Raw genomic sequence first — 23,039 nt, forward strand, 5'->3', positions numbered from 1 at the left:
TCATAAGTTCAAGAGCGCAAAGTATTCAATCCAAAGGCTTGTATTCAAGAAAGTTACAAGCTCGTCCCCATCTCCAAATAGGGCGTCCTTCCCTCAACTCAAGTGAGATCAGAGTGGACAGCCAGTGTAAAATGGCGTCCTCGTGGCGGTGTCCCGTCACTTAGAGCCAGGTAAAAACAAAACGTAAACAAGCCAATGAATCCTCTCCTTGCCATATCATCTCCATTTTCCTCCAATTTGTCGCCTGAGAGCTAACGCTTTGCCATGCGTTGTTGGTTGTCAAGTCACTCTCAGAAAAGAAAGTCCAGAAGTGATCAGGGAAGCAAAGCTGCTTTACATGACAGTGCAGCTGAGGGGGTAGCCGGGCTTCTGGGAAGAGGTGGGCTTGGTGGAAGGCATTTTGAAAGTTGGGGTTGAAAGACTTAGAAAAGTCGGAGAGTGTTCTGTGTTGAGAATGGTGAAAAGAGTGTTGTGAGTGTGTGAAGTGAGTGATTGTTGGTGAGAATGATATTTGGGAGGAAGAAGCCATCATCTTTATACTCGAATCTGATCAACTTGCCTGACTCAAGATGCCCTCGATTTTGGCCAGAACGATACGTCTCACTCACTGAGTTCTGGTGTTGGCCGTGAAGCCCATGATCCGTGCAAAATCGCTCAATATTGTTCTCGAGATGGTGTTGCTACCAGACAAAAGAATACCCGCCGCTAATGCAGCCACCAACTTGTCACAGGTCTTCTAGACTGTCTGGCATGCCTTCTTTTAGATGAAAGTTAGGCTTTAGAAGCCTTCGGGTTTTAGAAATGCGCCGAGTTGTCATGTCATGTGGTACACGGACGTCGAAGCGCTAGAACTCAATGTTGGTATTTGTTTGTAAATTGCTTAGTATTGTCCTCTCGCTTCATATTGTCTTCACGCGCATTGCCACAACCTGCCCCGTCCGCTTTACTCGAAATACATGTCATTCTTGAGTGAGGCTTGTGTGAACTTAGCGATGCTCCAACCCGCATTTTCCGTTATGTAAATACGCTTTGAGTAGTCATTAATGAAAGTGACACAGCATGCAGAGTGGTTATAACTCCGAGCTATCAACCAATTCTCTTGAGAGAACAATGCCTAGAAACGACTGAAAGGGAGCCTGAACATGTTGGTTAGTTATGAGTATGTGTTGGGATAGTAGATGGCTTACCATTTGCCCTTCAATGTGATAACGACCCATGGTGAGCCTGCTTCATCCACTTCCTTCTCCACTGTGGTAGAGAAGCAAATTGCACTCATGATACCATCTCCAAACTTCTCGTTGAGGATAGCCTTATAGGCATAACCGTAATTTTGAACGATCTCGTACAAGCGATAGATGAGAGGCTCGGTAGGAGGCATGGGTCCCGCCTGGCCACGGTTAGGGAAGCCTGTTAGCTGGGCAGCCAACGCCTCCTTGGGAAGGTCAAGGATCTCTGATAGTTTCTCAACATCCTCAGACGAGGCGGTGGCCTGTCCGTAGAACAATGCTGCCACCGCAACTTCACTACGGCCTAGATGCTTTGCAATTGCCTCAAAGCTTAGGTCTTTGGCGGCCTTGCCGTCAAAGAGTGTCTTTGAGAATGCAGGAAGCCTATCGGCGATGGTTGACTGTGGTGGATGAGTACGATGTCTTTACAGTTCTGATTGATCAATCTTACATCCAGAGTAGCAATGCGCCCTTCGTTTGTCATTGTGACGATTTATGAGAGTATGATGTGTTGGTTCTGGATGTAAGAAAGGAGTTTCACTCACTCACGCACTTATAGGATATCAAGTCATGCCGGAGATGCTTCCCATTCTGTTATCAGCTTGCGGGGTCACCGGCTCCATGACGTGTCAATGGGTTGCAGTCGCACTAGGTGAGATCAAGATTGTATTCGGTGATATACCGGAGACTCGGCAATTTGCTTATTTGGCATGGATGTATGTATGGCGGTTCTTTGAGATAACTATGGATATTTGCGCTGCGATATCCCAGTGTAGCGGGTCGACTAGACGAATTGGTAATTCACTCAATCATATACCCTCTCTTGGAGAAAATTTCCCTTGCCTCCCACAGATCATCTGCGTTGAGGACATCCACGCCTTCGTTAATCAATACTTCTCTGAGCTGATTTCTCACATGGAGTGGCCAATACGGCATGCCCCAGTATCGCACTTTGAGACCTCGGCTATGAGCTTGCGAGATTTGATCCCGCAACTTTGTTAACTGTTCTGGCTTGAGGCCTTTTGAGCCAACTTTTCCTATAGACTTTTCGAATGACACGCTCGTGTAGTACGAGTTCAGGTCTTTGTAAAGATCCTCGTCCAGTTGATCAAGTGGTGCATCCAGGAAGACATCTCGAAAAGGGGTGGCCTCGTTCACCAGATGCAGCTCGGTCTCGCCAGTTCCTACCACTGTAATGGGCCTGGAAATAAACCTGCCGTTCTGGACATGGCTTAACCATCCCTTTTGACGAAGGGGCTCAAGTCTCTTGAGCAAGAGTGGCCATGATGTGTTGGGATTTGACTTCAAGTCCACCAATAACACAACTGTTTGATCAGGTCTGCGACCATATACACCTCGAGGCGGAAGATTCGGATTAGTGTCTAGATTTTGGGACTGGAGTAGCTCAACCAGTGGCTGGATATACATTGACAATAGCGTTCGGTCAGTCGACAGACCGCCCAGATCATGGCCAACATAAAGCTCTCCTTGGACAGCCCAGACATCAGCTTCTATACCGATGCAACCAGCTTCTACGGCCGAGTGAAAAGGCATGAGTCTCCAGTAGTCATTATGTGAATGACATGGCGCAGGAAGTATTGAGTTGAGTCCTGGGCTGGAGTTGACTTTGTGATTACTGGTGCGTAGTTCAGACACATGAGGCCAGATGAAGGATGTGCCGGCAATGATAAAAGCAAACATGACGACCATAGAGCTACCCTCAATTAGAACAAATCAGGAAGAGAGGGAAGTTACGATTTACCTTATGGCTGCTCCAACTACACCAAAGGCAAAAATATAGGGGTTTGTCTTGGTGGCTGACCGCATTGTTCCTTTGCTGGCCCCGTTAAGGGGCACAGCCTTTGAAGAGGGCATGGCTCGGATTTAAATTCTGATGTTAGAGTGAAGTGAAAGTTGACCTTAAAATGCTTCGACTCATGTATTATCAGATATTGGTCTCGTTTCGTTCAATGAGTTGTGGAGTGGAAAGTTCGGAGTGAGTTATTGGTACGCCATGAAATGATAACGAGCCCCACACTCTGTCTTTCTCTAAGTGCATTTTATTGTGTGATATAAAAATGAATGGTCTTGAACTATAGGTAACTCAAAAATTTAGTCTCTAAACATAATAAATGAGGCAAAATGACAAGCGTGGGCTCCTGAAGGTGTTATGCAAAGAAGATATTCGTCTTTAGGAGGTAGTAACTCACAACTTACAAAGCAAAGTCGTAGCGCATACAGCACAGTGGATGCATCCAACTACAGTGCCTGCGAGGCCTGGAAAGTGCCCATTTTAGAACATTGCGGGGCCTTGGTTACGATAAGCCCTGATAAGAGAATTTTTGGAGCCTTCCCAAAGTTTCCATCTTCAAGTTTGTCTGAAATACTACGATCGCATCAAATTCTATATTGACGTACAGGAGTCACCATTTTCTGTTTAATTGATAGTTGAGCTTCCCCGATTACTACCGTTTCAGTTGTGCATCATGCCTCACAAGCATAAGAGAAAGAGAGGAGACGACGAGTCAGAGTAAGTTGACTAACTGCGCCCTCTATTGCTCTATACACATCTAACTTGTTTCTATAGGTTCAACCTCCCTCCTACCCAGAAAGCACGACCCCTACAAGTTGGCAAGAAGAATGCGACAACGAAACCTGGTGCAGGAAAGAATTCAAAAACAGCCAAGGATGCTCCCGCGGACGCAAAGGTCAAGAAGAGCAAGAAGGCTCGCAAAGAGAACGACGCCCCACGAGCCTTTAGGCGACTCATGTCTGTCGCGCAGGGCAGAAAAGTGAGATCTGGACTCGACGATGGCGAAGATGCAAAGACGAAGAAGCAACAATCAGAAGAGCTTAAGATTCGCCCAGGCGAAGACCTCCGGGCCTTTGCTCAGCGAGTAGATGCATCACTACCAGTCGCGGGTCTTACCAAAAAGACGGCAATCAAGGATGGAAAGGACGAGCAGGGATTCAAAGTCTACCGCACGCGAAAGGAGAGAAACATGCACAAGCTTTACGCTCAATGGCGAGAGGAGGAGCGAAAGATTCAGGAGCAAAAGGAGGAAGAGGCAGACGAAGCGATCGGACAGGAGCTTGACGAGGATCCTACGGGTGCTGCAGCGATTGCGCGAGCAACACTCAACGAAGCGACAGGCAAGAAGGTGCGACGAAAGGGGGCCAAGATTGACGACCCCTGGGAAGAGTTGAGGAAGAAGAGAGCAGAAGCCAAAATTGCCGTGCACGACCAGGCGCAAGCACCACCCGAGCTCAACAAGAACATGTCTAAACAGATCAAGATCAAAGGCGCTACCGCAAACGTCGCTGACATTCCCAAGGCTGCGGGTAGTCTGAAGCGAAGAGAAGAGCTTCAGGAAGCTCGGGCGGATGTCTTGGAGGCATACAGGAAGATTCGAGAGCACGAACAGGCCAAGTTGCTGCGGGCTGGCAAATGAGGATACCCAGCATGAGCGAGTTTCACAAAATCTAGAACTGCATATGGACTATACCATTTGGTGATTGGTACAACTTTAAGCAAAATATGATGGACTATACCATGGAATGGCTACAGTTTATGTATGGATATTTAACGTTTGTTTCTACATTGCGAACAAAGGCCACGATGGCCCTACATACTGTCTCATGTAGGTTGATCAAAAGCAGAGCATTATTAATAATCTAAATTCTGTAAATTGGATTATAAGCAAGTCCAAGTCTGATACCATGCCAGCATGCATAAGATGTTATGCATACTTAATGCTCACTTATACGTGATTATGTCATCATTTCGAGGTGCATGCGGCTCCTTCCTCCACTCAGCTCACCCCCCGCTATCCCCACTTCACCTGCTTCGTGCAGCAACCGAGAAAAATAACATTTAGCATAACTTCCGCTGGGGCTCGTCAGTTCAATTCGCCCCAGACGACTTTCGTGAAGATTTTTTAAACGCGTCGCTTTCACTCAAGAATGATCCATACGAAACCGCTGATGAAATGGCGTCAGAGCTTGAAGGCTTGATCGCGAGCCTTTTGGTGCACATCTCATGCTATGGAGAAGAAGGTAAGCTTTTTTCCTGTTTGAAGCAGCTCATCAGTCATCAGCTTCTGTTGTAAGAGAACAAGCTACTAACTGATTTAAGGGTGTCTCGTACAAGATGTTTTGAAAGCAATTCAACATCCCTCAGCTCGCACAGAAGCACTTCCTAAATGCAACTCTGCTGTGCAAGACCGTACTTCTGCTATCATTTGGAGCTGGCTTGCTGCAAGACGAGATATTTCTGTTGGCACTGATCGCGAATACAATCATCTTTCTTTAGATGAAGTCTTAGCGCTTTCAGCTTCTGGTGGTGCCCCTGAGCAAGATGCAGAGACTTCGGGGTCGCAACCAGAAAACTCGACATCATCCCGCAATGTTCGTGTGCGCGCTTCTGAAGATACCATGTGGGAATCTCTCACTGGCCATGCCGTCGACTACAAGCGAGTTCCCAAATCCGAGTGGATGCTACTTTTGGGTATAGCTTCAACAACCACCGAGGGAATCCTCCAGGGAGATCTTGGACGCCTGACAGATCAAGACAAACGGTCTGTGCCAAAAAGAACAGATTCCCTTCTCAAGAAAGGATATATCGTCAAGAGAACAACCCTTGTTCGCGGAACCAAAACGAGCAAAATGTGGCTGAAACTTTTCGCCCCCCCTTTGCCGAAAGACAGTGAAGGGACAGACGAAGCCCGACCAGACATGACATTGACTCGACAAGTACTCGTCGAGGACCTCGCGCCCGTCCCATGGCATACCCGGTGGACCGGCGAGTCTATAGACTACATCGCATTGGCCACTACCATCATGGCCATCGTCAAGGAGTGGGGGGTTCTTCAAATGAAAGACATGAAGTCGAAGCTTGGCGTCCTAGGGATGCGTTGGCAGATGAAGGTGCTGGCCAAAGTCTGCCGTTTTCTTAACCAGAGAGGTGTCATACAGTACGTCGCTGCGAAGCTAGGAGAAAAGGTGTTCAAGGACTGTGTCAAGTATGTCAGGGACCTCAATTCCGAAGATTGGTTACTGTATCTCTCAACAGGCAAGAGAAAAAGCAAGACCCCTCGAAACCCAGATCTTGACGGCCTTGACGGAATCAAACAGCTCATAGGGCAGGCCTCGCACGTCCCCGAGATATCAAAAGCACCCCCATGGACTCTAGACAAGCCGGTTCCTGTTATAATCGCGGAAATGGCAAAACAGCTAGGCGATACTGGGCTCACGAATCCCGATGTTTATGCCTTGACGCTGGGTCCTTCGTACAGTCGACATCTCTCCTCAATGACTACTGCATTGTCCGTGCCGGATTTGCAACCGCCTCATCTAGCCCACTTTCAGATCTACAGCGAGCACACAAGATCAGGAAAGGTAGCATCTTATCGATACTTTGCACCAAACGATCTTCCGGGTGCTTATCCAGCAACGACAAACACCACAGGCCAGCCATTAAGTATTGATGAGAGCTATGGTTTCTCGCCTATCCAATCTACAGCCTTGTCATCCGAAGCTTCACCGACACTGGCTGAGCTGTGTAACATGGGCATGGCCCGCCGTACAACCAAGGGGCGTCCTAAAAAGTTCAAGGCCAAGAAAGAGAAGCCATTGCCGACTCAAAAGAAAAAGGCAGGCCGGAAGCGCCGTGACGAGACATCAGAAGCTCTCACACAACCCGACGCTACTAAAGAAGCCGTTGCGCCCCAGGAAGTCGCTGTCTCTCAAGAGATTGTTGTTACTCAAGAAGCTGTTGCGCCCCAAGAAGCTGTTGTGACACCGACACAAGAAACAACTGCCAAAGAACCAGAAATCCCCTCACAAGAGCCTCAAGAACATGTTGAAGCTGCTCAAAAAGAAAACGACGGCACGGAACAGCAAGATGGAGCACCTGAGCCAGGAAAGGCCAATCATCTTATGGTGACACTCAAAGTGTCTTCAGATGCCCTCAAAGAACCCATAGAAACACCACAGGCAGCTCTGGCAACCCCTGTGCGGCCGACACGAACTAGGCCAACAAGGTCTTCAGTTAAAAAACCAGAAACGGGAGGCACAGAAACCACTGCCGAAAATGAGGAGTCGCAAACGCAAGAAAGCATCAGTAGTGAGTCGAAAGAGGAGTGCTCTAATGAGCAACTAGTGAATGGGAGGAAACGCGGCCGTCCAAAGAAAGGCGAAGTTAGAAAAAAGAGACACGAAGAGCAGCCCGAAGGAAACCCCACTCCTTCGAAATCTTGGGTATGTGAAAAATGCGGCAAGGCATGGAAGAACGATAACGGGCTTCTTTATCACCTTACAAAATCCAGGACAGCGTGCAATCCATCGTTTGAGGAGCCTGCCGTAACACCAGCCCGTCGTGGAAGGAAAAGGGCTGCTTCCGAAATTGAAGTAGAGGAAGAGGCTAGCGCAGCACCCATTGCCGATGAACCACAAGACGAAGCCGACGAAGCCGTGACAGAGGATAACACAGAGCTACTCAATGCGGAAGTCAACGATATAGAGAAAAGCCCACCCAAGCCCCTGGAAAAGAAACAAGACAAAGAGCCCAGCCCTGTACGTGAAGATGTACCAACACCAAAACGAGTATCGAGGTTGCGCGGTCCTGTTGCCGCTCGCCCAACGTGGTCCTCACGGCCAACTGTCAGCTTCAAAGTACACACGAACGCAGGACTTCACAGACCTCCAGTTACCATGTTCGACTCGCCGAGGCAATCTTCGCTTTTGAACGGAACTAATGGGGCCCTTGTTCAAGGCGAAATCAGCCAACCACGACCAGTTTTAGGGTCTTTAAATCGGTTCAATTTTCCTGGAGGTTCTCCAAAAACACATGTTCACAAATCCGAAAGAAACGGATCCCAGCTAGCCGCAACTCCTCATTCAGAACGACCCAAGTCCTTGCAGCCCGGGACTAACGAAACACCCTGTAAACCTGGCTCTGTGGCCAAGGCCAAAACACCAACAACCATTGGCACCCCGCTCTCCAAAGCTGTTATGATAAGCCGCATCTCCCAGATCGTTCAAGGTATTCTGGAGGAGCAACAAGGTGTCTTCCCAGGTGGCAAACCGTTGTGGACGGCCATTACTCTTCGGTGGGCAGAATCCCACTCGGAAGTAGCGCCGCAAATTCGCACATACCAGGCTGCACTCCGAGAAATGTTGAAGAACAAGAGCGTAGCTGAGCATTGGCTCACATTCCGCAGCAGAAAGGGCGTCACCGAGAAGTGTCATATTATCGTCCGATCTGGGATTGATCCATTTTCCCCCGAAGCCGATAAGGTGGTGCAAAATATCAAAGATGTCCACCCAGATCCATACCTCCCTCCTCCATTTGATGCTCAAGTTGACAGCGACTTGTTAAAGCGCGGTCGCCGAGACCTTCCGGAAGAGGTTGAAATGCTCGATGCCCCTGTCTATGTCGCACGAGCTGCCCAGAAACGGGCTCACCAGGACGAGTATGACGACGATGGCGATGATTTCCCACCGCCCCAAAAGCGAGGCCGAAAACGCAAGAGCATGTTTGCAGAAGGGCGCGCTTCCAAATCAAGGGCATATCAAAATGAAATGGGAGAACCAATGCGTTATGAAAACTTTGAGTCCTCTCAAGGCGCCACTGAGGCCCTACAGTTTCTCGACCCGAACACCTTTTTGGATGAAGATGATGTTGAGGGATCAGATCATTACTTCAGCAACAGGTTCGGTACTGCTTGGCAACAAGGGTTTTCAGCTCAGGTGTCTGGCGAAATCGTTTTTGATAAGCCAATTCTAGTATCCGGCTACGATGGTATCTGGCCGTATATTGGGCCTGGAGATTTCGAGATGCAGGGCGCCAGCTACACGCTGAAGGGATGGATGCCGGATGGCAACTGGTTCGCTTGGTCATCGATGATTGAAATGATTGACCGAAAAGCCCATTCGCTCAATCGCCAGAGTCACCAACGCCACGGAAGACTTAGTTCGTATCAATCTTTTGTTGCGCGGACATATATCTGTTCCGACCTTGAACGCGCATGGTCAGACTCATTCATTCAGGCACCACCGGGAGCGGCGGGCCCTCATAACATCTTCGTCTCATTCTTCAGCGAGGCCGGTGGCGAGATCATCGAGACTTCCGCGCTTTCCTGGCCGTCAGAATGGCAGCTTACGCCCAAGTCATTCCCCGAAAGTGTTCCGGATCGTGCTTTGCTTGTGGACTCCCCCTCTGAAGAGGAAGAGGACGAAGACGATGATAGTTTTGAATGGCCAAGCTTCCCCGCGTTTTTGCAAAAACCAGGGTACAGACTCTCTCGAGCCGGCCGTAGAGGTCGGGGTGGCCGACCTCGAGGTTCTGGCAGTCGACTGCGAGCATCTGCTCGACAAATTCCACAGCAACCAAGAGTTAAACGCGTGCGCCTGATCACACGAGCTTTGATGCCCCTTCCCGAGAGTACGGATCAACCACAAAGTCAAGCCGATCCCACGCCTTTGATCCGTGGAGAAGAGGCAGAGCGTCTACTCGCTGCATTGGTTGCTGTACGTGTGTTGTTGGGCGGAGCCGACAAGTCCATTGATTGGGGCCTCTTACTCAAGCTTTTCCCCGATCTCTCTGTCAAGGACATGCGCCGATTCTGGGTTGACGCTCGCAGAGATCAGGGTGCATATATCAGGAAGCTTACCAAGGATTTTCAAGACCGGTTCATAATTGCTTATTCTAAGAACGAGCTGCCGGAAATCGACTTTGAGGAACCCATGGACTATGACTGGTACAGTCTGATTGACTGGACACTTGAGCTCCCCCGACGAAGAGGCATTGATCTTCCAGCGACGAGGGGGGCACTGCAAAATGACTTTACCTTTCAGGATGTCACCCCCCATGATGAAGAAGACCCTCGGGAGAAATTCTACAATCCTCAAACATCTGTTTTCGCTCGTTTTGAGGCCGTCGCTACTCCATCTGTTGTTGTCGTCGAGAAGATGCTCAGTGGACCTGTTGATGAGCACATCGAAATCAGTGAAAGTGACATTGCCAGGTCTTGGGTGCGATCCTTGTGCTGCACAGACGAGAGTCGCTACACGGTCGAACAGATTAAGCAGAAGTTCTCCACCTTGGCAGGTGGAGACCAGGAAAAGATTAACTCATTACTCAAGGAAGCCATTGATACTTTGACACAGCAGAGAATCATTTGCAAAAGCAAACGGCTTCCGCTTTCTGGGAGGCCCTTCAGACTCAACGAAGCATTTGGACATGTACTCGGGAAGCTTGCGCAACGGACCAAATACAAGGACGCTGCCGATTTCAAAACGCAACTGGATGCTATTTTCCGCCGCGGCGAGGCCTATCGAATCCCTTTCACACTCAATGATGGGTCGGTAATGGCGTTGATAAATCTCAATGCGAGTGAAAGGATCAAACTGGTTCCAGTCAACGTGCCTCACATTCCCTTGGGTTTCAAGCCTGGCCAGTACGAGATGCGTAAGCTGAAGAAATCGCTCTACTCTCATGACCTTGAAGCGGTCCCCACGGACTTGTACAAGTATGACGAGGAGATCGACGTCCTCCGCAGGAGTGTCTTTGAAGGACCTCCAGCCGCAGGTAAAGGCAAAACCAGCGTGCTCCCACAATGGGTTGACTTCTTTGGACGTCGGGAAGCGGAACGGTGGATGGATGTGCTGGGTGCTTTCTGCTTCGTGTACGCGAACAGAGGTCTTCTGACGATCGAAGGAGTGTGCAATGCTCTCAAGCCGGTGCTCGAGGAGTTCGAGGCTAAGCTCATCATGGATTGGGGTGTGAAGACAGGCGTGCTTAAGCACTCGGAAGAAGGTCTAGGGCTCATGGTAGGAGAGTGGTGGTGGCTTGCTGTCCCTTGGCAATGGGGGCGACAGTTCAAGCCCACAGGTTATAATGAAGGCATGGATTAAGATGTACAGGATTGATAGAAACAGTCCTGTATATCTGAACTAATATTGGTGTGCTAGCATTATGTGGACTCGCAAACATAGCTTGCCACAAGTTCAATCGGTTAACATAGCTTATACACTGCAGTTTAGATATTTCTATTCTGATAATTGACGACAACACACATAACGACTGTCCCTGGCTCGCGTATAAGTTATTTATGTTACCAACAAGAGTGAATTAAAGGTTAACTGAATGAGTGAAAATAGTAATAAAGTTTGTTGTGCAAGCTTAGACCTTTGCCGTATTCTCATCAGTGCTTCTACTGTGAACACTGCCTTTCTCATCAGCATGGCCAGTTACTTTGCGTCTCTTGACGAGAACAAACGCAGCAGCTCCCACTATGGCGACAACACCAAGAGTCACCATAGCACCGATGACACCTGCAACAGTATTTGACATACCGCCCCTGTCATCCTTGCCGTTACTCTCATTCTCATCATTTTTACCAGTAGCACTGTTCTCATAAGCAGCGCAAAAGTCTTCATCAGATCCACACATGGAGCACCAGTCTCCCACATCCGTGATAGCACGCTTCTCGATCTCAGTCACGAATTTCGACCAAGGCAGAGAGTTCTCGCCGGTCCCAAAGAGTGGGAATGTCTCCAGCTCGCCGAAAGTGCTGTTGCGGAAAAGCCAGCGCACGCGGAGGTCTGTCTCTGGGTTTGAAGGGAACTCGTCCGTGTTGTCTTTGGTGAAGAGCTCAAATGCCATGGTGGATGCGTAGTCTGGCAGACCATGGAAATCAGGAGACTCGTCGAGGAGATCTGCGAGACCAAAGAAGGCGAGGAACGTATCATAACTACCTGAAAATAGAGAAAACTTGAGGTTCCCCTTGGAGCTCACAGTCTGGTTCAGTTGAGCAAGAATAGCACCAGAAAGAGTCTGCGCACCAATGGCCCGAGCAGAATCGGACTCGTTCCAGTTCTGACCAAGTTCCGCAGAGTCGGCGAGCGTACGAAGTTGCAGGAGATCCTCGTCTGACACATTGCGGGCTGGTGAAGTACTGTTGTGAATGCGGGCAACGTTGACAAGATCAAAGATGTTGTAGGCGTTTTTGTATGTCATGTTATCTGGCTTGAGGTTGTACACGTCATCAGAGAGGATATCGTAGAACTGCTCATAAAATTCCCTTGTGTCTTGTTCACGCTGGGCGAATAAATCGCTCTTCATGAAGGATTTTGAGGCAGTTACATATTTAGGGCACGCATCATCGCCCTTGATCCAGATAGTATCAGGTGAGTTGTCGCCAATGGTGTGAAGTCGGACATATTGGTAACCATCAAGAGGCGCCTGGCTTTCTGAGCCATTGTTCAGGGTTTGGGATGCAATTTCAGGGTCGAGGCCAGCAAGAGGAGGGTAGAATCCTTGAAGGAATGCCGTGGCTGTGTTCATGAGAATCCCCTGATCAGGAGCACTCGCGAAGATCTGAGAGGGCTTGTATTCAGTCTCAGAGATGCCCAAGATGCGATGTTCCGAATCAGACAAGAGATAACGGTCACGGTAGTCGCTTCCGACTTGGTAGTTCTGCTCTGCACCAAGACTGGTGAGAGATTGGGCGCCGTACCATTTGGTAGTTCCTGTTGTGGTGTAAGTGAGGTTATAGTCAAATCAGAATTGATAAACATACGATCACCATGGCGTGTAAAAACTACCGCGCCATGTATAACTTCACCGGCAGCGTTGCTGATGAGCAAGCTCCATGGAATGGCAGCAAGAGCCTTGGAGTACATATTGAAGCAATGGTCTCTGTATGAGCGAATTGACCAGTGTCATGTCATGTCAATGTGGCGATGATCTTTAATTTATGCTTAAATATAAACACTAACTAACATTGACCCCGCCTTCTGTCTTGGCATCTGATAGTATAAACATGCCGAAGAAAGCGAAAAAGACAAGACAACCAGTCAGCGCGTTATCGTTACTCAACCCCTCATATCTGACTTTCTTAGAGACACCGAGGAGATACATAGGTGCCAAGGCGCATGAGTAGATGGTGGGTGAGACTCTCAAATCGCTTGGTAAGTGGCTTGCAGCTTGATGTGGTGTGAGGGACAATGTTGATGGGGAAAACCGATCGATCATGACTCTGGTAGCAGGCTTATGATATGACAGAAAACAAGATGACCAGTCTGGGCATTATCCAGAAGCGTTGGTTGTTGGAAGCACAAGAGAAGAAAGTTGTAAATCAGTTTATATTAGAATAGACTTTGGGCTTCTTATTTAGATAGGTAAGACGCTCAGGTTATTTATTTAGACTAGGCTCTTAGGCTATTTATTTATATACTCTAAAAAGCTTGTTCGTCGGAGAGCAGGTCTCTGCGATCTTCTTGCATCAAGCCCTAAGTTTTAAATCACTGGTTGCGCCACAGTCTTGGACACATGAATTCATGAGTATGTGACTCTTCGTGGAGTCTCCAGATGAGTTCCGCTGAAATTCTGCCCGCAGAATCTACAGTCGAGATTCTTGTCATCGACCTTCTGTTGCGTTTCGAAAAGTTTGGTGCACTTTTCATCGGCGCATGGGAACTGGTTGGAGTGGCCTGTTTCGACATGCTTCTTCATAGCAGCTAAGGTCTTAAAGCCCTCAACACAACTATCCTTTGGGCATAACAAGAACTCATTTTTGTGCTTTCTCTTTATATATCTGCTAGGAGACGAACAAGTCGAGCACTGCACGTCGCAGTCCTGGAACGGGCATGGGAACTTTTCGCCCTCATGTATCCGTTTCACATGCTGCTCAACGCCTCTGAGTGTCGTAAATGTTTGAGTACATCGCGGGCATTTGTGCTTCACACCTTTTTGAGCTCAAATGAGATGATATTGGAGGTCTTGTGCGTTGTTGTAGCTGTTGTCGCAGTCTTGTTCTGGATATGGATGGCGATGATCAGCCTCGTCGTGGATAACTTTGATGTGGTGCAGTAAACTACCGGCTGATCTCAGAACCAAGCCACAATGAGGGCCTTTGTGAGCATTTACACGGCGGTTGTGTTCGACGTGGTTCTTGAGATTTCCGTTTGCACGGCAAATGGTAATACAATACCCTGATATCGGGCAGTCCATCGGGTCTTCCTTTTCAGCGTGTGCAGATCTTGAATGGTCCAAAGCATCGTTCAGTGTGTTCTGTTTGTGCGGATCGATGCGGTCCGAGTCTTGGAGTAGTGGCAGAGAAGTTTGCCGTCCTGTCTCATATGGACTGGGTCTGTTCGGTGGCCTAGTATACGATGCCGTGATGCCTCTTCTGCGGACACAAACGTTTCCGCACATATGTCCCTTCCTTACTCTCTTGAAGGAATATCTGAACACCTACAAATCATATTGTTAGTACGCGCAACCTTTGCCACGGATCAGTTGGGTCTTACCGTTTGTCTCCATGACCGACGCAGATAGTAGATATTCTCGTGTATTTATATATAAATATTCCCATAAGGAGAGGCGATTTGGAAGGATAAACAAAAGAAGAAGGATGAGGTATGAAAGAGAAGAAAAACTTGTATGTTTTAAATTTCATCTGAAGTGCAGTAGTACAGTGACCACATGTGCGTTTGCAGAGTTGGCTGCCAGCTGTCAGACACTGTCACTGACGATTTCCGTCACTTCAACCGTCCAGGCCCTCTTTCATCTCTTATATCTCATAAGCAGTCAGGTGGGCTGCATAAAACCGGTATTGATTTAGTGACTGATGGAAATATTAGATTAGCTTTAGTGTATGTATAGCCTAAGAGATCATCAGTATTTTCATCCGGTTTTCCTTCAGTCCCTAATTTTATTCGACTCACCAGACAGTCAAGGTAATGATAGAAGTAGGAAGAATAGTTAGACGGTAGATACTTTACCCTCTTTCAATAGTGCTGAGTGCTTTATAATGAGCGTTCTCGTCATTGAATATTGGCCACTGTGACACACGATAGTACAATCAAATGGGTTATGCAGGCATTTGTCGTACCATTCACACATGCAATCAATCCGATGCCAATTTGAAGTTACTTTGTACGACTTTGGGTCTGACTAAGGACAACTGCAAACATATGTATCTTAAGTGTTGCTGAATACAGTCCTATCACTGGTTTGGGCCAACACTTACAAGCATCAGTTATTGATTTCATGCAGGATAGGATACTCAATTCAACTGGATATCTAATTCGCTCCCTAAATTACTGAAATCTGATAAAAGTACACCATACGCCAATCCGAACGCAAACGCAAACGCTCAATGACTACGCCGAGGATGCTCATACAGCAAAGATGATCTTGAGCACAAGCGCCACTAGAAGCACAACCAACACAACAATGGCCCGGTCTAGCCACAAAGGTACACCATCGTCAGACGCCCTTCGTGCTTGTTGGCCCTGTACTGCCATCGGCGCATGGACTTGTGCTTGGGCCGCCGGGGCCGGGGCCGGGAGGGGGATTGTTCGGGTTGGAGTGGGGTTCCGGTTGTCGATCTGCGGTTGAGGGGCCGGAGTGTTGTCACCAGCAGGACCAGCATCCGGTACAGTTTGGACAAACCCTTCTGCAAGCTGAGCTGTCTCAGCATCATCATTTGTCTGTTCGGTTTTGTTTTCGCCCTCTTTCTTGGCTCCCATTTCATCTCGCCATCCCATGTTCAGCTCTTTGGGCACTTCAACTTCTTGGGCGCTGGATGATGCCTCCTTTGCACGCTCTTCACATTCCTGGATGATTTCACTGTTTGTCTTACCGCAAGCTGGGCACTTGAATGTCGATGACTCGTTAGCAAGCTGTTGCCGCACAGCGTCGGTTGTCTCAAGACCGCCCAGTTGACCGCGAGCGTCTGTTTCCATGAAACTTCGAAGGCTATCCACATAAATTAGCCTTTGCGACACATCAGTGACAATCCAAGGGTCAAACATACGCTACCAGAGCTGTCCGAACTCCCCACGCAGGTTGCCACGTCTCCTCATGATGACCACTGATACTCAAACAAATCTCACGGTTGGCCTCGAAACGACCACTTGGCGTCATGAATCGGAAAGAAGGAGGTCGAAGGGGGTAGGTAGGAGGTAGAACTATTCGACCATGGTAGATGCCGTTACTGTAGACCGAGTTGGGGGGCCCGCGGAGCGTAAAGTGCCATTCGAAGAGGTCGGATTCGAGAGGCTCGGCTGTGTAATCGGCGGATGGTGAGTTGGATATTTCAGCTGCTTCACGAACTGAAGGGTTGATTAGCAATGGTTCATTACAGAATGGATCGCATCCAGATGAAACGGAGTCGTGACACTTACGTATGCGTCGAATAGTAGGCGACTTGGAGCTGAACTTTGGGGTCGCCATGGCGAACCTACTCGTTCCCTTGAGCGTTCACGTAGTTACTATCCACCAAAATGTAGGTTTCTGAATGATATTCGTGATGTCTGGAGAGTAGGTAGCTCAGAGGAGCATCGCTTGCCGAATGTGGGGAGCTGGTTGACAGGAGCTAAATACGAGGCAACCGCAAGTGCTGATATAATACCCAAAAAGCAGAGCCTTTTTCAACAGTATGAAGGCAATTAGTCAAAGGATATTACGGGTAAAATAACAAGAAGTCAGCTTAGTCTAGGTATGTTGTTTCCAAACTCTTGGTGAATGAATGCCAGGTGGTATCTTAACTAAGATCTGGTCAGGTCTGGGCTGTGTCGGGGTCTGGTTAAGCTCCAACTGGAACGGAACCCCACCGATGATGCACACAAGGCTTCTTTATAACACTAAATGCTCTATAAGCATATCCATGCACCAAAGCTGATCAACGATATAGCGGGCTCATCCAATCACAAGCTACCCTTACCTAAGCAAATCAGTCGTCGAATTGGCTCGGTTCACGACTCCATCAAGACTGACGATTGCCGTATCATCACCACTCTCGTCGCCTCGTCCACGGCTCTCAATTCGGTCTCTCCGTACGTCAATCTCGCTCTGCCGCCGACATAAATCTCAATCCGACGTTCAATATTTGCTAACACCGCTACCGTCCGCAGTCCGAACTACCGAGCGACATTTCCAACAACTTCATCATGGCTGGTCACGGTCACCACAGCTTTAACGGCCCTCCCAAGCCCCCCGTGGCTCACGTCCCCCGTATCTACCGATTCACCGCGACAGCTCTAGGCGCTGGCATGTGGTTCTTCGTGAGTCACCCTCACGGACGACAAGCTTGAGCTTGGATTTGGGACATCAAAGCGAAACTTATGATCAACATGAACGAATTGCTAACGGGTTATGATGTAGCTCATGTACCGGGCGAAGAAGGATGGTATGTCATATACAAGCCGTCATGCCAAAAATTGGTTATCCGAGTCGCAGTGGCTAACATCCTCCAGGTGCCGTTCTCCTCGGCCTCAAGCACCCTTGGGACCACTGAACGAATACCATCAACGATTACTTCTTTTTTTCCGCAATAGTTACAACAGGGAAGGCATCAGTCGCCGAAATCAAAGGATACGTGGATTAGATGCGGTGTATATAGAGCAAAAGAGGCTCTAGAATTGATACAAAATCTCCAATTGCGGGTACTATTGTGACCTTCATGTTTTCTGGGTACGATCGGATATTGATATCTCGGTTATTCATCGCCACGCCTCGATAACGCTCGTTGTGTGACACCGGGGATAGTACCCCCTATGCGATCGATGCTCGTGTATTTGAACTATGTCCTAAAGACCGTGTCTTAACTGGACTCTTCTTTACAGCTTGCTAGTATTATGAAGCGGAAAAGCTTACAATAGTAGCAAAAACCTCAAGACAGATTGCGACATGAGAAGGAACGCTGCTTAAACGTACTCTGAAAATCTCTGGCTTTTGACTTTATTCATAAGACCCAGATATGAGTGACACGTACGACTATGATTTCACTAGTTTGACAAGGGTGCAAGAGAAAAGTATTTCTAGTTCAATCTTATGCGTCGACGTATTATCCAACTCTCATCATGCTTTTAATCTGTTTCGAAAAAGCTCATGCAACCTGGCGGTTATGACCATTCTATTCTAGTAATCCCAACCCCTTTGATGTGTCCGTGAGCAAGCCTTAGCTCACTCTCATGGCTATGCAACATACATTGTTCAAATTCTAGATCCGAGATGCCTCCGCGATCACCTTGTACTCCTTACGCTTCTTGCCCTTCCCTGTCACTGATTGCTGGATTGACCCAATAAGCCGAGCCAGCTTCAAGGCAAGGAAGTGCTCAAATGCCCAAGCAACAATGAAATAGGCAGCACCCAACGCAACTAAGAATACCTCATAGTCCCAGCTCATCTCTGTCAACTGCATTAGATCTGTAACCCACTTCGCAGGTGTCAAAATCATGTAAACAGTGATCAAGAGCGCGATGAAGATTGTCGCCGCGAAGGGCCCTATAAGAATGTCAGTTTCGCTAATCAATCCGGATGAAGTTGGCAACTTACAGTTCTGCGTGGTTTTTTGTCGGAACGGGCGTCCTGCGTTCAGGATGATACCTGACAAGATGTATTCGAAGCAAGAGAACAGGAAGAGAGCGGTGTTTTGCGAGTTTTCGATGCTAGGCTCGTCTTTGTGCACCACTGGAGGGATGTACCAAGACTGCTCCTTGACAGTGATATAAGTCACAGCCTGGAAACCAATGCAGATGAGCATGAATCCCAAGAGAGGCGTAAGGACCTTGCGCGACACCAAATCTGCGGTCGGGCGCTTGCGGCAGAGTCTAGGCGCTGGCCCAGCCCAACCCATGAAGATGGCAATGGGGAGAATGAGAGCAAGGTCAATAAAAAGGAACTGGAAGTCTCCCAGGTTAGACGCTCGGGCATAAAGAAACGTGACCGATGTGAACTGGATTGCCGAGTACAGACTCATGTACTTGAAGCAACTGAAACTTGTTGTCAAAGCAGCACGACCCTCCCTAATAAATGGTTAGTTCAGTCAAGGTTTTAAACTTGTACCAACTTACTTGATAACTTCCAATACGCAACGAATATCGAATACCCGAGAAGTGAAGGGAGCCGCTACAGAGGCCTCTGCTTCAGACAGGGAAATTCCGACGTCTGCGGCCTTTAAGGCACCACAATCATTTGCACCATCACCACAGAAACCACATGTGTAGTCAATGCTCTGCAGCTTCTCGACCAACTCATGCTTCTCGTCAGGAGACATTCTGGCAAACACTTTTCCATTGATGAGCATCTAGATATTAGTTAGCGACTGGCATAAACAGTGGACGTGTAAATACTGACCCGTTGAAGTGCTTGTGGCGAACCATAATCAACCATCCATCGGAAAACATCACCACTAACAGCCAGGGTGTAGTTACGCAGGTTAGCAATATCAAATGGCAGCGAAGCATCGGCCTCTGGAGGTGGTGGTAAAGGCTAGTGGGTGTTAGTCATGATCTAATCAAACTTATGGTGAGACAAAGAGAACTTACTAGCAAAGTCCTTTCGTTGAGATGATACAAGCTGTTGTCAATACTCTCCCATTCAATCCTGGCTTCCGCATCGCGGAAATCGCCTTTTCTCAGTCAGTACATTCCTCTATAAGCAAAATGGATAGTCACATACCCTCAATGAATCGCGGGACGAAGCAATGTGCCTTTCGATCCATAAGACCACATTCTCGTGCGACACTAATGGCTGTCAAGATATTGTCACCCGTCACCATGACTGCGCCGATGTTAGAAGCCAAGAGTTCTTCCAAAACAGCTGCAGTCGTGGGCTTGAGCTTGTTTTCAAAAACGATGAAACCAACAAAATCGAGATCACTCTCAACTTCAGCTCGGGTCATCTTCTGAGCCTTGACCCAGCTAAGCTTCTTGAGATGACGGCTAGCAACACCAATGACACGATAACCCTTATGAGTATACCAGGACAATAACTCATCATAATCCTCAGGGACTGGAAAAGCCGAATTAGTCGGATTTCAAGACATTCTTTGGCAGACACTTACAGCTTTCGGGGCGACAGATTTCCTTCATTGCCTCAGGGGCTCCCTTGACAAAGATATCGCCACTCTTTTGGTTGAAAGGACGAACAATTACACTAGCGCGTCGAAGATTGGAAACAAACTCAAAGGTTTTCTGTACACCAAGCTCAATGGTACCCTATCGGAGTGTCAGTTTTGTTCTTAAATTAGGCATCGCCAACATTTCTTACAGTAGGGGGTCGCGCAATAGACGGCGCCAGACCGCCTTGTTCTTCGTCTTCCTCAGAAGTGTTTTGCTTTCCCTCTTCATATGTCCAGCGAGTGAACTCGAACATCTTGAGGTCCAGCGGGTCACCAACCAGCTCATCGTCAACAGATCGAAGAGAGTGGCAAGTGGCCATAGTGTGCAGGGCGGCCCGGTAGGTATCCTGTGCGTTCTGTCGTGTAGCTTCGGCCAACAACATCTGGGGTTCGGTAACAATCTCGCCGAACTTGTTGGAGTCACGGTCAACAACACGGACACCAAGAACGTCTAATCCTTCTTCCGTCAAAGTTCCTGTCTTGTCGAAACACATGATGTCAATCTTTCCACCAACATTGACTCGCTGTGGGCTAATACAGAAGATCTGCTTCTTCTTCAAACGGTTCAGAGCAAAGTTGGTTCCGATGGTCAGTGTGGCAGGCAAAGCGGGAGGCACGACAATGGTGATGAGATCGAGGGCTCGGACAATGATGAGGTGCCATGCAAGGCCGAGTCTGACGAAATTTACCAACGAAGCGAGGAAACCAATAGCAGCAACGATGGCCATGACACTGATGTAACGGAACGAATCGCGGTAAAACTTGAACCCAGATGGCTTGGGGAACAGCATTGATCGTACCAGAGAACCTTTTGTGGTATTAAAACCAGTCCGGACAACAAGGGCGAGCGCAACGGCATCGTCCCCTTGGTCCTCCTGGGGCCTTCGGGCGCGGATGATTTTGGTACCACAGAACAGGAAATGCCGGGCGGTCTCAGGGGTTACAGATGACGCAGCCAAGTCCATTGTGCGCAGAGTTTCATCCGTTGCTGGCAACTTCGAAACAGGAACCGACTCGCCTGTGAGCATGCTTTCGTTCACGATGCAGTCACCAGTGAGTAAAAGACTATCGCTAGGCAATTGAGTCAAACTGGGGTCGCTGAGTTCGTAAACATCTCCAGGAACCAGATCACTTGAGCTGATGAAACGCCAGAAGCCGTTTCGAAGTACTCGTACATCGCATTCGAATCGTGAGATCTCGCGCAATCGCTTCATAGTAGACCGGGTTTCGATAAGCGTAGCAGCAATACTGCCAACAGACATGAGGAAAATAGCCACTGCATAATAGTAGTAGCTGTCCATTGACCAGAGGAACAGACTGGCAATCTGAAAAACGTAGAAAGGGTGGAGAACCTCGTCCACCAAGAGCTGTCCGGTTGACTTTTGCTCGATATCAATGAGGTTGCTGCCAAAGACAACTTCACGAACGCCCTTCTCATCGGTGTCCAGTCCAACACGTGTAAGTCCTACATCGGTCCAGTTGGGATCCTTCCAACCACTGAAGAGCATAAACTTGTCCTTGAGCGGATGAAAGCATAGTCGAATGTAGCGATAGTCCAGAGTGCGAAGGTCGTCAACAATCGGGTCAACGTCCTCATCTAGTGCATCGGAGTAGAGTTTTTCAGGCAAGCCAAAGATTGATGATAGCGGTCTACCATAAAGCTCAGAGCGAACAGACATGGTGATGAGCTCTCCCCACTGGTTTTCAATGACAACCCATTCGCACTCCCGTAGAGGTGTTGCTTGTCCCAAAAGGCCAACATACCACCGAGGCAGCCATCGGAATAGAAGGTAGGCGAGACCGCAAGTAAGGATACACAGCGAGGTGTATATCGCGGATCCGATTTTGCTGGTTTTAAAACCTGCGATGACGATTGTGAGATCCTCGTTGGCCAGGTAAACCTTTTGACTGGTGCGTCCATGGCGGCGGAAACTACCATGAGTAGCCGTACTATCCCGTCGTAGAAGATGTGCATTCACCGAATGACGAGAGTATACTGAGGAGTGTCGGCGCAGAACATAATCGTCTTCAGAGATGCGGTAGTCGCGTTCCGGGGACTCGTCGAATTCTTCGGTATCGTCCACCCCAAACTCCAAGTCTCCAATATCCGAGACGCTTCTTCGGATGTAGTCGCCAGCAATGCTTTGTACGGCAACACTCTCGGCATCGTCATCGTCATCATCTGGGAAACCTTGGTTCTCGTCATCAAAGTATGTAAAGCTGGCGGTCGAATCGGCGCGAGGTCGTCGGTGAGAGAACGCTGATACACTGGTGGGAAGACTTTCGGCGACAGGTCCAGAGAAAAGCTGATTGAGAATGATAGTTAGCATTGACTGTCGGGTGCAATGCGCATCTATCCAAGCACATGGTTCATTATTACCTCTTCGTGCGCCATTTCCACATCTTCAAAAATGCTCGATCTGCTCTGGTTAGAGCTCATGCGATAGAGCGAACGGCGCGCATTGCCATTGCCATTGGGATTAGAATTGGATCCGCGATGACCACGGCGGTCATGATGGCCGTGATCCTGGCCCGTATCCGGGCTTCGACGACCGTCTTCATCCATCGATTAATTCAGGAAAAGATGTTTGGCATGATACACAAAAACTCTCAAAGTTTGGATAGAATTTTGCATGCAAGTTGTAAGTCGCGCCCCGATTACGTCGTTGGCTGAGCACTCTTGCCCTGGCCAAGGCTGGAGACGGAATCCATACCGGTATACCGAGCTAGTCCCGGCAGCGGTCATTGGCCTGTACCTGCCTATCTAATCAGGTACCAAGGCAAGGCTGTGATAAGAGCCACTTGACTTTGACTCGAGGATAAGAGACAAGGCGTGGTATGATATTGTTAGTGAACTTTGCTATAGTTTATGGAAAATGGAGTTTGGAGAGCTGTCATT

General features: G+C 48.5%; 10 protein-coding genes across 10 annotated transcripts; 4 read left to right on the forward strand and 6 right to left on the reverse strand.

Moving 5' to 3' along the window:
* Window positions 1–860: 860 nt before the first annotated feature.
* FGSG_07458 (cyanate hydratase) lies at window positions 861–1,710 on the reverse strand (the record flags this gene model as incomplete). Its single annotated transcript, XM_011328928.1, has 3 exons — window positions 861–1,136; window positions 1,188–1,627; window positions 1,678–1,710. 3 exons carry the CDS (start codon window positions 1,708–1,710, stop codon window positions 1,115–1,117), a joined length of 495 nt encoding a protein of 164 aa, XP_011327230.1. The 3' UTR covers window positions 861–1,114.
* Window positions 1,711–2,027: 317 nt separating this feature from the next.
* FGSG_07459 (uncharacterized protein) lies at window positions 2,028–3,053 on the reverse strand (the record flags this gene model as incomplete). The annotated part of the gene is made up of 2 exons (XM_011328929.1): window positions 2,028–2,940; window positions 2,989–3,053. The coding sequence occupies 2 exons, from the start codon at window positions 3,051–3,053 to the stop codon at window positions 2,028–2,030; spliced, it is 978 nt and encodes a 325-aa protein (XP_011327231.1).
* Window positions 3,054–3,712: 659 nt separating this feature from the next.
* On the forward strand, window positions 3,713–4,678 carry FGSG_07460 (uncharacterized protein; the record flags this gene model as incomplete). Its single annotated transcript, XM_011328930.1, has 2 exons — window positions 3,713–3,756; window positions 3,814–4,678. 2 exons carry the CDS (start codon window positions 3,713–3,715, stop codon window positions 4,676–4,678), a joined length of 909 nt encoding a protein of 302 aa, XP_011327232.1.
* Window positions 4,679–6,797: 2,119 nt separating this feature from the next.
* Window positions 6,798–7,576, forward strand: FGSG_13150 (uncharacterized protein; the record flags this gene model as incomplete). Its single annotated transcript, XM_011328931.1, has 2 exons — window positions 6,798–7,484; window positions 7,553–7,576. The coding sequence occupies 2 exons, from the start codon at window positions 6,798–6,800 to the stop codon at window positions 7,574–7,576; spliced, it is 711 nt and encodes a 236-aa protein (XP_011327233.1).
* A 661-nt stretch (window positions 7,577–8,237) lies between these two features.
* FGSG_13151 (uncharacterized protein) lies at window positions 8,238–11,141 on the forward strand (the record flags this gene model as incomplete). The annotated part of the gene is made up of 1 exon (XM_011328932.1): window positions 8,238–11,141. One exon carries the CDS (start codon window positions 8,238–8,240, stop codon window positions 11,139–11,141), a length of 2,904 nt encoding a protein of 967 aa, XP_011327234.1.
* A 268-nt stretch (window positions 11,142–11,409) lies between these two features.
* FGSG_07462 (uncharacterized protein) lies at window positions 11,410–12,911 on the reverse strand (the record flags this gene model as incomplete). Its single annotated transcript, XM_011328933.1, has 2 exons — window positions 11,410–12,758; window positions 12,809–12,911. The coding sequence occupies 2 exons, from the start codon at window positions 12,909–12,911 to the stop codon at window positions 11,410–11,412; spliced, it is 1,452 nt and encodes a 483-aa protein (XP_011327235.1).
* A 655-nt stretch (window positions 12,912–13,566) lies between these two features.
* Window positions 13,567–14,495, reverse strand: FGSG_07463 (uncharacterized protein; the record flags this gene model as incomplete). The annotated part of the gene is made up of 4 exons (XM_011328934.1): window positions 13,567–13,779; window positions 13,977–14,084; window positions 14,158–14,330; window positions 14,489–14,495. 4 exons carry the CDS (start codon window positions 14,493–14,495, stop codon window positions 13,567–13,569), a joined length of 501 nt encoding a protein of 166 aa, XP_011327236.1.
* Window positions 14,496–15,297: 802 nt separating this feature from the next.
* Window positions 15,298–16,772, reverse strand: FGSG_07464 (uncharacterized protein). Its single transcript, XM_011328935.1, has 3 exons — window positions 16,422–16,772; window positions 16,052–16,349; window positions 15,298–15,993 (listed from the first exon to the last, which is right to left on the reverse strand). Exons 1-3 carry the CDS (start codon window positions 16,468–16,470, stop codon window positions 15,411–15,413), a joined length of 930 nt encoding a protein of 309 aa, XP_011327237.1. The 5' UTR covers window positions 16,471–16,772; the 3' UTR covers window positions 15,298–15,410.
* A 253-nt stretch (window positions 16,773–17,025) lies between these two features.
* FGSG_07465 (uncharacterized protein) lies at window positions 17,026–17,741 on the forward strand. Its single transcript, XM_011328936.1, has 4 exons — window positions 17,026–17,072; window positions 17,151–17,300; window positions 17,401–17,425; window positions 17,493–17,741. The coding sequence occupies exons 2-4, from the start codon at window positions 17,187–17,189 to the stop codon at window positions 17,531–17,533; spliced, it is 180 nt and encodes a 59-aa protein (XP_011327238.1). The 5' UTR covers window positions 17,026–17,072; window positions 17,151–17,186; the 3' UTR covers window positions 17,534–17,741.
* A 497-nt stretch (window positions 17,742–18,238) lies between these two features.
* FGSG_07466 (uncharacterized protein) lies at window positions 18,239–22,706 on the reverse strand (the record flags this gene model as incomplete). The annotated part of the gene is made up of 9 exons (XM_011328937.1): window positions 18,239–18,522; window positions 18,574–19,043; window positions 19,092–19,324; window positions 19,375–19,509; window positions 19,566–19,648; window positions 19,699–20,031; window positions 20,084–20,237; window positions 20,290–22,446; window positions 22,521–22,706. 9 exons carry the CDS (start codon window positions 22,704–22,706, stop codon window positions 18,239–18,241), a joined length of 4,035 nt encoding a protein of 1,344 aa, XP_011327239.1.
* Between the last annotated feature and the right edge of the window lie 333 nt (window positions 22,707–23,039).

Source organism: Fusarium graminearum, chromosome 4 (genome assembly GCF_000240135.3).
Source record: "Fusarium graminearum PH-1 chromosome 4, whole genome shotgun sequence".
Lineage (NCBI taxonomy): Eukaryota > Fungi > Ascomycota > Sordariomycetes > Hypocreales > Nectriaceae > Fusarium > Fusarium graminearum.

What these genes read in the sequence shown, in the direction of transcription:
- FGSG_07464 (XM_011328935.1), bottom strand. Translation starts at nt 16,470, where the DNA reads ATGGCGACCCCAAAGTTCAGCTCCAAGTCGCCTACTATTCGACGCATA. An exon ending in GCCTACTATTCGACGCATAC is followed by an intron (nt 16,350 to 16,421) that starts GTAAGTGTCACG and finishes TCAACCCTTCAG; the next exon opens with TTCGTGAAGCAGCTGAAATA. An exon ending in GTTCGGACAGCTCTGGTAGC is followed by an intron (nt 15,994 to 16,051) that starts GTATGTTTGACC and finishes TTATGTGGATAG; the next exon opens with CCTTCGAAGTTTCATGGAAA.
- FGSG_07465 (XM_011328936.1), top strand. Translation starts at nt 17,187, where the DNA reads ATGGCTGGTCACGGTCACCACAGCTTTAACGGCCCTCCCAAGCCCCCC. An exon ending in GCGCTGGCATGTGGTTCTTC is followed by an intron (nt 17,301 to 17,400) that starts GTGAGTCACCCT and finishes GTTATGATGTAG; the next exon opens with CTCATGTACCGGGCGAAGAA. An exon ending in GTACCGGGCGAAGAAGGATG is followed by an intron (nt 17,426 to 17,492) that starts GTATGTCATATA and finishes AACATCCTCCAG; the next exon opens with GTGCCGTTCTCCTCGGCCTC.